Source organism: Octodon degus, unplaced genomic scaffold (genome assembly GCF_000260255.1).
Source record: "Octodon degus isolate 3935 unplaced genomic scaffold, OctDeg1.0 scaffold00320, whole genome shotgun sequence".
NCBI lineage: Eukaryota > Metazoa > Chordata > Mammalia > Rodentia > Octodontidae > Octodon > Octodon degus.
In genome coordinates, this window is record NW_004524896.1 from 1,326,745 (window position 1) to 1,340,018 (window position 13,274).

At 49.8% G+C, this 13,274-nt stretch overlaps 1 protein-coding gene across 1 annotated transcript; it reads right to left on the bottom strand.

Moving 5' to 3' along the window:
- Positions 1-4,697: 4,697 nt before the first annotated feature.
- LOC105740873 (leukocyte immunoglobulin-like receptor subfamily A member 5) lies at positions 4,698-5,892 on the bottom strand (the record flags this gene model as incomplete). The annotated part of the gene is made up of 3 exons (XM_023707982.1): positions 5,859-5,892; positions 5,043-5,321; positions 4,698-4,900 (listed from the first exon to the last, which is right to left on the bottom strand). Coding segments are annotated over exons 1-3 (516 nt in total), but the record flags the coding sequence as incomplete, so codon positions are not given.
- Positions 5,893-13,274: the final 7,382 nt, after the last annotated feature.

A 13,274-nucleotide genomic window follows, 5' to 3' on the forward strand; every position in this document is an offset into this window, starting at 1 on the left:
AAGAAAGAAAGAAGAAAGAAAGAAAGAAAGAAAGAAAGAAAGAAAGAAAGAAAGAAAGAAAGAAAGAAAGAAAGAAAGAAAGAAAGAAGAAAGAAGTTCAGGGACAAACTTCCTCTAGTAAGTGTGATCACTGTGTACATCTAAAGTGTAGCAACAAAATTAATTTTAAAAATTCTTACTAAATTAGGTAAAGAGAACATCTTCAAGCTGATTAATAATACATATAAAAGTACAGAATATGGTGTATTGTCTCTCAACGTGGTCTCAGTACAGAGGAGTCTGAGTCAGAAGGATCTCAGGTCCAAGTCCAGCCTATGTAACTCAATGGCTTAGTGAGATCCTTCCTCAAAATAACTTTGAAACAGGCCGGGGATACATCCCACTGTGACGGTGCTAGTTCAATTCCCAGTGCTAGCAAAGAAGGGAGAAGCTAGCTGCATGGTCCACGATGAGAAACCAGAAATTGCTGAGTGGGATGAGGAAGCAGGTGAGGGGGCTGTCGCCCAGCCCGCCCCAGCCCTGCCTGGGTGTCCTGGCTGCTGCACTCACATGCAGGAAAGGGGAGCAGCACAGGGCAGGAGGGAACAGAGAGAAGGGCCTCTGCGCAGGGCTGCCAGGAGAGTCCACAGAGAAAATCTGAACGACTTGGCCCAAAAGTAAGAAGTCCCTGGATCCAGTATGTGGTGACAGCAGAGTTGATTCAAGGTTAACGTAAAAGTCAGTTCCCTCTGTGACCCCGGCAGTGAACAGGGAGGGGACACTGAACTCAGTGCGGGTCGCTGCACCCCATCTGTACTCTACATAAACAGCTAGACGCTGGCAATGTGAAGCTGGCCATGGAAGGAATATTCCAGTGCTCAGTGCACAGCACACATCAGGCCGACTTAAAAGTGAGTTTTCATACCTGTTGCTTTAGTCAGGGTTTTACTAGAGGAACAGATATGACACAAGCTGTACCGGTCACAGCGTTGGATGAGGAAGTGAGCGGAGAGAGGCTGCACACCCCAGACTGAAGGACTGAGTCCCAAGGTCTGAAGCTCGCTGCCACGTTCTTTCTCTAACAGTCTCTAACAGTCTGTCATGGCTGGCTGATGGGTCTGCAATGAAAGGCTGAAGAATCTGTGACAGAAAGCTGAGGGATCCAAGCTGGAGGCTGAAGAGACCGCTTTGGAAGCCAGGAGAGGAAGTCCAAGCTGACTGCGAAGAATGAAGTTCCTTAAGAGAAGTCGAATGCTGAATCATTCCTCGACCCATTTACATCCCCTTTCTGTTCTGAGTTACTCTGGGGCAGGACCCTCACCTCCCAGAGCCTGGAAGCACCAGGAAATCCAGCCAAATTGACACAGTGTATTGACCGCTACACCTGGGTCAATAGCCAGTTATCATAATTGAAGCCCTGCAGGAGGCTGAGACATGGATCCTAAACTCAGAACAAGACTGGGAAGTGTAGCAACTTAAGGAGACCCTGTAAAAAATCACCGTACGGAGTCCAGGTCATTGTGTTCCAGGAGAAACTTCATAGAGCTCATCTGCTCATGGCTAAGGGGTTGCAGGGCCCAGAAAGGCTGTCAGGACATCATCTTGTGTTACTCCTTTTCATGCTGGAATCCCATTTTTGCATACCTTTTCTGTTATTTGAGCCAACTCCAGGCCATCAGCCCAAACAATACAACTCGCTCACACACACTGGGGGATGCTGTAGTTACAGCTAAGGAAAATGTCACCTGAAAGTGGAGCAGGGCATGAAGGCTGCAACGTGACACCCCAAACTGGCCTGTGGAGTGCCACATCTCCTGCGGAGCTGGGAAGAGAGCAGAGGCCCTCAGCAGAGCCTGCACAGAGGTGGAGGAAGCCCTGAGGTTTCCTGGGGGAACGATCTCTGTGTGTCACCCCTGAGTCCCCGTGCTCAGAGCACAATTGCCTCCTGGACATTTGCTGGACAGAAGTCCAGCTCTGCACAGTGAATTCTTTGGCGCCTCCTGAGGCCATCTAGTTGTTCCCAGGGCTCCACCACTCAGAGAAGTGACTGACATCTGCTGTCTTCCCATCCTGGTGGATCTCAGATCCTCCCTTGGATGTGCTGAGCCTCAAACAGCAGCATCCCAAGGACCACAAGGACGAAGTGAGCCAGGTGTATGTGGATGAGATTCCCCAGAGTGCAGTTCTGGACTTGGGGGGCTGTGGAGGGAAAGAGGGGTCACAGAGGTAAGGACAGATGGCATGGATTCCAGGGTCTCTTCTGTCCACCCAGCCACCTGCCTGCCGTGGACAGGATTAGGCCTACTGTGTCCATCCCCATGATAGAGTTCTCCTCCTCTGTCTGCACTCTGAGTGGTTCTGCGGTGGGTGAGGGCCTCAGTGTATGTTGAGCACCAAGGTCAGAGAGCAGGAGCTTCAGAATTGAAGAGACCCACGCTGTGCCTGAGGTCTCCCTCCTGTGTGCCCTCTTCCTGATGTAACTCGGTGTGGCCCTGAATGAGCCCTCTCCCTGCTGAGCTCCAGACTCTGATCTCAGATGCCCTCATAGGGTTTTCATTCATCACCTCCAACTTTCTTAATCATGAGATAGGACCCTGCTGTCCCCACCCAGTCAGGCTAGAAATGAGAAAATTCAGGACCAGAAAAGGACTCTCCTGCATGCATCCTGCCCACAGCCACAGTTGAAGCCCCAGTCTCCTAACACTAGTGGGGCTCAGTGCGGAATGAGGGTAGAGATGGGGTAAGAGCATCCAGGCAGCCTGGACACAGGAAGCTGAGAACCGAGCCCAGGACTCTCCTGCAGAGTGAGCACTGGGTCAGCCTTCAGCTTGGACCTGTCTGGGGCCGAATTCCAGTGGCTTCTTGAGCCCCATCAGAGCCCAGGAACCTGAGGGACTGAGCCCTGCTCAGCTGTGTACCTGGGCACGGATGCTACTGTCTTATTTGTCACGTCCAGTGACAGGGGACTTCACTGGCTTAGACAAGGCTTGTTGCTTCCGCCTGGCCTGGCACTTGCTGTTCATTGGCAAGAAAGCTCAGCCTGGAAGAGTCCCATGCATATCCTGGGTTCAGGTCTCTGCTGAGGCACCCATGCTCAGAGGGTCTCCTCTGCACCTTTCCTTGGAGCCCTGCTTGCACTTCCCACGGGCTCTCTGTATCACCATAGCTGTGTCGCTCGCAGCACTGTACACTTACGGGCTCTCTGCCTGGCTTGTGCTCTATCACTCCTGTCTTTTTGTCCTGTACTTTGCCACTCTGAGGGCACAGAGCCTGGGTACTGGTGGCCATCTAACCACATTCTCCGCCTCATAGACAGTGAACACTGGGGGAGGCTGCCCGCCGCATACGGCTGGTGATCCAGACTGCAGGAAGGAGACGCTGGGCTACAAGGACACAGCACCTCCCTCACAGGGCTTCAGCCTCCAGGGACCTTGGGAAGGCTCAGGGCAGGGACAGAGAAGAGCATCCTCACACTTGGGGAGCTCTAGGACTTGAAGGCCGGAGGTGCAGATTTATGCAAGGAAGATACTCAGTGCAAGAGAACAGAGACAATACCACAATGCCTGGGGGGTGGGCTGTAGAGAGGAGGATTTACTTGGTGGCTGAAGTTGTCCTTGAGTAGGTGACAGGAGAACTGGGTCCTGGTGACCAGATTGAGGCTGCTCTGTGACACCTGCGTGGAGCTCTCCTGCATCTGTTTTAGCTCCTGCTGGGCAGGGTCAGGCCCAAGTTCCTCAGGCTTGTGGGGCTCTAAGCACGGATGCTGTGCTCCTGTGGTGCAGCCCAACCCCTCCTTCCCTCCTCGCCTGCCTTCCTCATTGGCCCTAATGCTGGAGTTGCAAGAAAACAGGGATTGCAAATAGGATGAAGAAGAGCACCAAAACCCAAGTCAGGATTTTCAGGATCCTTTCCGGTCCTTGGCCATGAGTATTGTCTAGATTACGAAGAAATCACTTCAGCGATGACCCTGCCTTTGTGCAGTTTGCATTTTTGCCCTCCAACACTCTCAATCTTGTGACATAGGCCTGCTGTCCCCACCCAGGTAGGCTACAGATGAGAAGATCAATGACTAGGGTGGGACTTTCCTGCCTGTGTCCTGTCCACACCTGCACTTGAAGTCCTGTTCTCTGAACACCAGCTAGGCTGAGTCTGGAACAAAGGTTGAGATAGACTGAGAGCCTCCAGGCAGCCTGGATACAGGAAGTTGGGAACAGAGCCTGGGACATGCCTGCTGGGGAGCTGCATCCTGAGGGTAGTTGTAGGGTCCACAGAGGGTCCTATCGAGAAGCCTAGTGGGCCATCAATGCGGGTCCAGATGAACCTGGCAATGAAGACAGGAAAATTTGAAGGCCAGGTTGGTCCATGACACCATCCAAGGAAGGCTGTGCAGTCACACCCAAGATCTCCCGGACAACACCCCTGCCCACAGGGCACTTTTGAAATTCAAGTCAAGGGCCATATTAGGTACACCTTGAAGGAACCCTGTAACATTAGAAGTCTCCCCCCCTAGTTGTAATCCCTTGGTCCTTCTCCCTCCAACTGAGACACACTGTCCCTAGGGTTTACTGCCATGTGTGATTCTTTGATCTGAGAGAGGTCAGGGACAAGGTCTTCCCACCTGAGACCAAGAGCTCCATGACATCACTGGGTGTGGACCACACCTGGGGACTTTTCCTGCTAAATCCACAGCATCTGAACTTCCAGCTGTGCCCAGGAAACACGGGGCCCACATGGAACTTGGCCTGGAATGGTCTCTTGGGATTTTGTCTTGACACTAATGTCCAGGAGAGCTCGTCTTTTCCTTCTTTAGTTAGAATGAATCTGTCTAATCCCCTCTGTGGGCCACACTGGAGGGTCACATTCTCTCCTGACATCACCACAAGGTGAGGCAGGGCTGAGAGGCTGGGTTTGCTGTAGACTCCTAGGAGAGAAGAAGGCAGCCTATGAAATGGACTCCCAGATCCCTCACTGTCCCCAGGGCTGGACTGAGAGTGGGAGACACCCCTGAGAGCAGGTATCTTCTTTAGGACAGAGACTAGGGCTAGGCTTGACTGTCTTCTCACCTGTTACCACAAGTTCCAGGACATCACTGGGTTCTGACCAGCCAGCAGGGATGTGATAGGTACAGCGATATTGTCCTGCATCATCTTCTCTCATGGATCGGATGAAGAACTTGGCCCTGTCACTGAGTAAGATTGATACTTCCAAGGTCCTCGATCTTCCATCTCTGTACAGATGGTACTTCTGGGCTGCCAGTGTCCCCTGACACCAGACGCTCACAGACCTTCCCCATGGGATCACAGAGCCAGGTTCAGCCCAGAGTGTGGATTTTGGGAGGGAACCTGTAGGGAATTCCAAGGCTGAGCCCAGAAACTGTTAAATCCCCTATGTCAATCCAAGGCCTCTCCCATGTCTCTCCCTCAGCCCAAGCCTTTGTATCCCAGCTGATACTGAGGGGCTGAGCATGGGACAGGACACAAGGTGCTGGGGAGGACTCACCTGCAGGTCCTTGCAGGTCCCATTTGCAGACAGCCCTGGAAGAGAGTTTTCTGTGCTGTCAGAGGCCCTATCTTGTGCCTCGGCGAATTCCCCCCTCTCCACCCCAAGCTGGTCCTTTCCTGCTCCCAGCACTGACCTAGGCAGAGCAGAGAAGGCGCCACAGGTATCATGTTGCCTGCTCTGACTGCTCCAGCTCTGACTGAGGAGACCTCAGCGCTGCAGGACTCACCGATGAGCGGAAGTGGAAAGTCAGAGCTGCCTCCACCCCTGCTCCCACCTCTGTGGACCCACCCAAAGGAGACAGACAGCTCCACCCTGCACAGGCTCTGGACTCTACCGGCTCAGGATCCAAAGCTCCATGGAGAAATCTCAGCCCAGACCTGAGCTCTCCTTGGGACCCCCATCTTCCCACATGTCGAGAGCTCCAGTCATTGAAGGAAGGACCCAGGCTCCGGCCATGTAGGCTGCAGAAGCTGGACTCCAACCAGGACACTCATCTTTAGAAAGCCTCCCTGGTGTGCCACTCCTGGGCATTTGCAAATGTTTACTTAGGACACTTTTTCCAGTTTTCTCAGAACTAGAAAGTGTCTGGTCTAGAGGTGCACATGGCCTGTGTTCTGAGCAGGAGATCCTCCATAGAGACCAAGTGTGCGATTGCTTGTCCAGCAGAAACAGGAGGAGGAGCAGACCTCTCCCCCATCAGGGTTTCCTCTTTCTACCTTGGTTGTCTCCAGTGTTTCACAGTAGTAACAACACATGGACCAATCTAGCACCGGAAATAAATGTGTGCTTCCTCCTGTGCTCTGACTCCCACCTCCCTTTAGTGTTTTTCCTTCTTGGGACCTGAAGGAGGATGCCCACCACCTCCTCCAGAGCCTCGCACCGCGGCAGTTCCCACACCGTCCTGCAGGCTGAGAGCTCTGCTGGCTTCACTGCCCTGGCCTGGGCTGCACTTGAAGCAAGCATGGCCCCGAGTGAGTAGGCTGTGGCAGGCCAAGCCCAATGCGGAGGGCTTTCCTCTCTGTGCCTTCTTTACCATCAGAATGCCCACCTGGGCTGCATGAGGTGACGGTCGGTGGTGTCCACCTCTGGGAAAGTGTCCACCTGCTACTCCCTGGTGGACTCCCTGCAGGGCCGAGGGCTTGGGGGTGTCAGGTGCTCTGCCTGCCCAGGGGCCTGTGTTGGATGACGGAGAAGGAGAAGGACTTCAGGGCTTCCCCACGCTTGGATCACAACCCTCTTCAAGTCACAGGGTCTGATATTAGTGAACATGTCGTTGTCCTGTGAGAAGCAGGCACTGTGGGAGGTGACAGCACTGAGGGAGCATGGAGAAGCCAGGCTCCCCCTAAGCAGCCCCAGGCAGGTCACCATCTTCAGGGTGTGAGGGGCCTCTGTTCACTGGGATGATGGCTAGAGCTGGGGAGAGGTCCTGAGGGTGAAGCCCTCCCGCAGCCATGGGGTGTGCACTGTGACTGCTCAGGAGGCTCAGGGTCTGCAAGCCAGGAAGTGCAGGGACACAGCTGGCCCACGCTCTCTGTGCTCCAGGCTGAGTCTCCCCAAGGGCCAGAGCTGCCACAGGGCCCTGGCAGTGGTGTCTGCAGCACAGAGCAGTGTGAGCGGAGCCTGGGAAGCAGGAGAGAACCTGAACTGGGAGCAGCATCTCAGGGTGGTGGATCAGGAATGGGCCAGCCACATGGCTACAGGCTCCCCAGGGAGGAGCCATGGGGTTGGTCCAGGAGGGACATTTGGAAAAGTAGGGAGGAGGTGGGAGGAGACAGCACAGGGCACTGTGTGGAGCTCACCTGGGATTCTAGTGAACACTTAGAGCAGCAGAAGGCTGATGGAAATGGAGACAGAGAGTGTTGTGCTCAGCAGGCTTGAGGGGGGCACAAGGGCTGCGCCTAGAAGTGCACTAGAGGAAGCTTTTTTTTAACACTTTGGAGAGCTTTTGCTTTTTTGCCAAACTGAAGTGTGAGCAGCACGTGTCTCCCAAGAATTTAAAGTACTCAATAAATACTGAGAACACCTCATATAGGATCAATAGAGTATGTTAGCACATTCAGGAAAAAGAACCAACAGAGAATGCTGAGATACACGGAATGAACTTCCTACCCAAGTTGCTTTCATCATTGCATTTTAGGGGAAGTTATTGCTGCCTGTGTGGACAAAGATAACACTTGCACACCTTCTATGTGTGGAAAGTTGCTTACCACGTTTTCCTGCCACACGGTGCTTTACAGCCACACTTGACTATAGAGTGAAGTGTTGGAAACACTTCATCTGGAAATGTTGAGTGCAGACCATGTGAAAGCTTTTTTAGGGCCAATTTGTTATTCTTAATTACACTTGAAAAAGAAACCCACGATCTCTAACTCTGTGGGTAGGTTATGTTGCACTGCAAAGCTAAGAGTGTTCGTTGCTGCCTTGGTTTCCTCTTGGCCCCAGGTGAGCTGCACCAGGCAGGCTTCATGCAGTGTCCACAAGTGAAATCGTGTGTGGGCCTCTCTGTATGTTCCCATCCATTCTGCTGCAGCATGGGCTGTGTGTCTTGCCTCATGGGTGGCATCCTGCCCACTTGCTGAAACCAATGTGCAGCTTGTTCCCCTCAAGCAGTGACCTCAGCCAGCACAGGCAGTGCGATCCTCCATTGCCCCTGGGAGACACGGAATGACTTGGTCAATTTAGAGTGCTCAAGAGTTCAGAGAGTCTTCCTGTCAGGGCTGGACATGAGTGCCACTCCTCAGGCCCCTGTCACTGGAACCTCGTGTGCACAGGACCCTTGGAGCACACCTGGATCAGAGAGGTGAATGGGAATCAACCAGCCACGGAGCATGGGTATTCCAGGCACGAGAGGCCAGGGAGATCTGGTTCCAACCAGTGTGCACATCAGGCGCTGTGGTATTCACAGACCTCCTGATTCAGGCTGGGAGAGCAGGTGCTCATGGGAAACTGTTTGTCCACACTGAGATGCTCCAGTGCAGGGATTTCTGTGTGCAGGAACAAATTGTGCTGATACCCATAGCTGGAGAAACCCAAGTTCAGAGTAGCAGCTGGGCCTGTTCTGCACAGACACTGATTTCAGGGAAGGAGATAGATGAAGATGCCTGGCCTGCTCAGCAGGAACTGAGCCCACTGTGTGCAGAGAGCAGCCCGGCTCTTTTTCCACAGGACACTGGGATGGAGAACAGGTTCCTAGTCTCAGCCCTCAGGCAAAATCTGTGTACTATCAATCCTGGAGAGGGCAGATGTGTGACAAGGCAGAAGGGATTCTTCCTGTTACCTGGCACCAGGAGACAAGTCATCCTGCCATCTACCTGAGTATTATGGGCTGTGGGTCTCTCACATGGGACCCAGCTCTGTGACAAAGTGGACCTGTGTTTCCAAACTCCCACCATTCACCTCGAGCAGAGGGGAAGGTTCCATAAAGGAAAAGGGCTGAATCCCTGTTTTTCTTTCTTTCTTCCTTCCTTTCTTCCTTCTTTCCTTTCTTTCTTTCTTTCTTTCTTTCTTTCTTTCTTTCTTTCTTTCTTTCTTTCTTTCTTTCTTTTTTCTTTCTTTCTTCTTTCTTTCTTTCTTTCTTTCTTTCTTTCTTTCTTCTTTCTTTCTCTTTCTTTCTTTTCTTTCTCTTTCTTTTAGGACATATGGGAGCTACCTTTATTTGAAATTATTGTTTTTACAATTCAGGATGCCATAATCATAAGTTAAAGATCAGCTATCACATAATTGCTCTGGAAGCTAAGAGATATTGGTTTGTCTGTGTAATAAAGGCAACTGCAATGACTTTCTGTTCTGTATTTCTTTTAAAAAAGTTACTATGACTCTAGCTTGTGAGAAGGAAAGTCAATGTCATCTTTGTGCTGTCTCAAAATATTTTTTGGATGACTTCCAGGCTCTTCTTTTATTTCTTCTTTTTTCTCTCTGAGTTCAATGAAAAGAAAGTTTTGAACTAATAGTGCTTAGACATGTCTGCGTCTTGTACTGTAATGACTACAAAGACAACAATATGCAATGCACTAATGATCGTACCTGTCCTCCTAACCTGTTTTGAGACTGTCTCATTGCTACTTCTTTCTCAATAAAATTAGCATTAAAAACATCCTTGCTTTTCTACATCACAGCCTCAATTCCCATGTGGCCTGTGACCATGTGTGGCGATGCAGGCAGTAAGCTGGAGTTCAGCTTTTATTCAGTCATCCTGATTTAATGTAAGTGGAATCCATCACTAGGCCCTGCCCTATTTGACATCTCTGATACATAGTACTCTATACCACTGTCAAATTTATTGGATAATTTCACGAGAGTGTGTTGTATGTTACGGGTCGGTGCTGAAAGAAACGACAAAAAGACCTGATGAATGTAGCTTCAGAGGTCTCCCTGAGATTAGTCTCTCTCCAAGTGAGCCTCAGAAGCATCTCACATTTACTGAGGGGTAAAGGCAGACTAAGGAATGTGCATAATTACTTAAGTAAATACAAACCACTATATCTAGTGCCTTCCATCATTTACCTAACTCTAGGTTCACACAAATGCTACTGATAACATCCCAAGCAAGGGATCAAAGGACAGGGCGCCTGCAGGAGAAGCTGTTATCTGCAGCCTTGAGTTCCAGCTTTCTGGGAATTTGCAGACAGCAACTCTCCTTGGGCTCTATTGTTCCCTGCTTTCTTGGGACATCAGGTCTTTGTCTCAAATCTATATTTCTACAAGAATTTGTTGGCTACCTGCATCAGGCCCCTCAGGATTATGTTGGGAGAGTTCCAGGATGTTTAGCCACCAGCCATGAGAAGTCAAGGGTGGCTCACGACCTCACATGTCCAGTGTCAACAATGGAGTCACTGGAGGCTGTGCATTGCCGAGGCCCTCAGGCATGTTCTGATGTGCTGATTCACCTGGTGCACCACAATAAGGAGCAGCATCCCGCAGAAGAAAACCTGCCCAGGAGAGGCCCAGGTCCTTGCCACAGGGGCTCTGGGGACTCAGAGCCTGGGGCAGCCTGGCCTCACTGTGTGCTTGCTGGGTGCTGAGTTAAGGGTGATGCAGGTCTCTGCTCACAGTCCTGGGTGCACAGGGCAGTAGTGTGCACAGTGATGGGAGTGATCTGTGGTCTCACATCTTTGCAGCCTCCTCTGTGTCTTTGCTGCAGGGTCCTGAGAGGGTCCTCAGGGATCAGAGCCCAAGCCTGCACCCATGAAGGCAAGATGTTCACATGTATGTGGCTTGGCAGCTGTGGGGTGGTTCTAAGATTTGGGAGACCCTGTCTCATCCATCATTGGGTGGACAGGCTGGAGATCAGCAGGCAGCTCCTGGGCTTTAGAGGGGGCTTAGTTGTTGGCCCTGGAGCTTTGTCCTCACAGGTATGATTCCAGCTCAGCCCAGAGACCCCAGACCTGAGCTCTGCAGGCTAATGCAGGAGACTGGCTTGGCACAAGGAAGGGCTGCTTCAACTCCTGAGCAGAGTGAGACCCTCAGGAATGGGGACGCCTTGCACATGTGCTGGTGGAGGGTTCCCTGGAAAGCCTCCTATATCCCCTGATCTTGTGCCACACTTCCCACCTGGGAAGCCCTTTGAGGGACATCAGGGACAGGGAGGACACAGCATGTGGCACAGACAATTCATGCCAGAACCCATCCTGGACAGACAATCACATGGAAGACAACTTGTGCCTGTGTGGATCCTGCCCTCTATCACTGTGTCTGGTCTTGGTGTCAGCGTGGGCTGATCTGGCAAGGTGCGTTGAGTGCATGAACTCAGCCTTCTAGGGCTCCCTCCTCCTGCTGGGTCCTGTAGACCCGAAGTCCTCAGGACAGGCTTTTCCATCATGACCCTCTGCTGCCTTCCCTTCCAGCTTTATAAGACACAGAAGGCTGTTTGATTTGGAGCATGTTCTTTCTTATGGAAGACAGGATGTAGGGACTGAGAAAAGCTAGAAAACAAACAGGATGTGATTGTCCTAGCTCCAGGTCACACTCTGTAAAGGTCACTGTTTGCTGCCCACACAGGAAGATGACCACCTCTTCTCACCCTAGCACAGCGGGGAAGGTGTGCGAGAGACTTTCAGATGATGTCCAGAGTGCAACAGCTCTAATCATGTGTGCAAGAACCCACCAGCTTCTGCACCTTGCACACCCCACGCTGCTGTACCTGGAACCACAGGGAGGTATTACTGTATACTCCCTGCCTTTGAGTGATCCAGGTGTGAGTCCGCTCCTCCAGGGAGCACTCTGCCGCCACATGGATGTAGGGATCAGTATCCAAGTACTGACATTTATCAAATTTATGGCCTTAACTCATTGCATACCTGTTTTTTTGATGCTTTCAGATTAGTAAAGGATTATGTTATTGATTTGTTCTGCATTAACTTTTTAGCCTGAGACACTATTATTTTTTCCAGTAAGTATTTTAACTGCATTTTTACCATAAACTGTGAACATTTATTCTTGTTTGTGCATTTCGAGCCAATTTTCCACACTCTGTCAATGCATTCAGGCCTGGTTCCCCTGAACTTTGTATGATTTATTATGTTAGGATTCCTTTGACGTCCCTGTATGAGTTTCTTCCCACTTTACAAGTGATGTCAGTAAAATGAGTAACACATTCTCTGAATTCAATATTTCTGCAAATTCAGTATTACATTTCAGGGTTTCATTTTTTTAGTATTATTTTATATTTTGTTGCTCTTGTTTTGTTTTTTCTAGAAAGGGTCTCACCATGCAGTTCAGACTGCATTAGTGCTTGCTGCATAGCCCATTCAGGTGTAACTCACCATAGTCCTCCTGCTTCGGCCTCAGGAGTGCTGGGCTTCCAGGCTTGCATCGCTGCTGAGGGATTGATTTTTTAAAGAATATCATGGTGCACCTAATTTCTCACAGAATTTCATATTTTTTACTTCTGTCATTTTATGAACAATGCCCGTATTCTTATAAAGAAGTTTAAATTCTGCTTGGGTATCATGATTTTTTGTATTTTACAAAGGAGAGCTGCTCTGTGAATGAGAGTATGGAGTGGGGAGCAAAATGGGCAGTCGAGTTCTGTCTTCAGTCCGAGGATGACACACAACACATCTCTTCAGATATTTCCTTGTCCAAGCAGAGAATCTTCATCAATTTCCTTGTCTTGAAAGAGAGCACACTTTGCTAAAGAAAAAAAAATCTTTTTCATCTTCAACTGACTGTAGTGTGGTGACCGTGGTGAGGAAAGGTTTCCCTACCTCACTATTCCTGCATATACATTTGGACCCGGGACCAACACCTCTTCATTTACCCAGGACAGTTCTGCTTTACCATAGTTAGAAAAATTGTATTGCATTACTGAAGCCTGCATAGAAGCTAAGGGTAAATGTTTTCACAGCATAAAAAAAGAAGAAAAGACACAAATGGCATCTCACAGTATGTTGCTCTAGGCTGTGTCAATCAGCTAGATTGTGGCATTATTTTGTGTTGTAGGTGTACAGAACATATCAACTTCTATACTTCAAATATGTAGAAGTTCACCCAGTGATATGGCAGTAAATCTCATAAGAAGATGAAGAAATTCTGGCTTGAATTTCCGGATCTCAAATTGAACTTCTCCTTAATTTTCTTCATTTAATATTAAAATATTTAAGTTTTATATTAAATGTTTATATGAAAAGAGAGGCTGGACTTTTCCTGCAGTGAGAGAGGGCTTGCTTTTATTTTGTACTCAAGCTATTCATCTTTTGTCATATTATATAGTTTGAAATTCTGTCCTAATTTATTACTGATATTTACACATATAGTCATTATTTGTGTTTGTTGGACAGAATCCCACAACCATT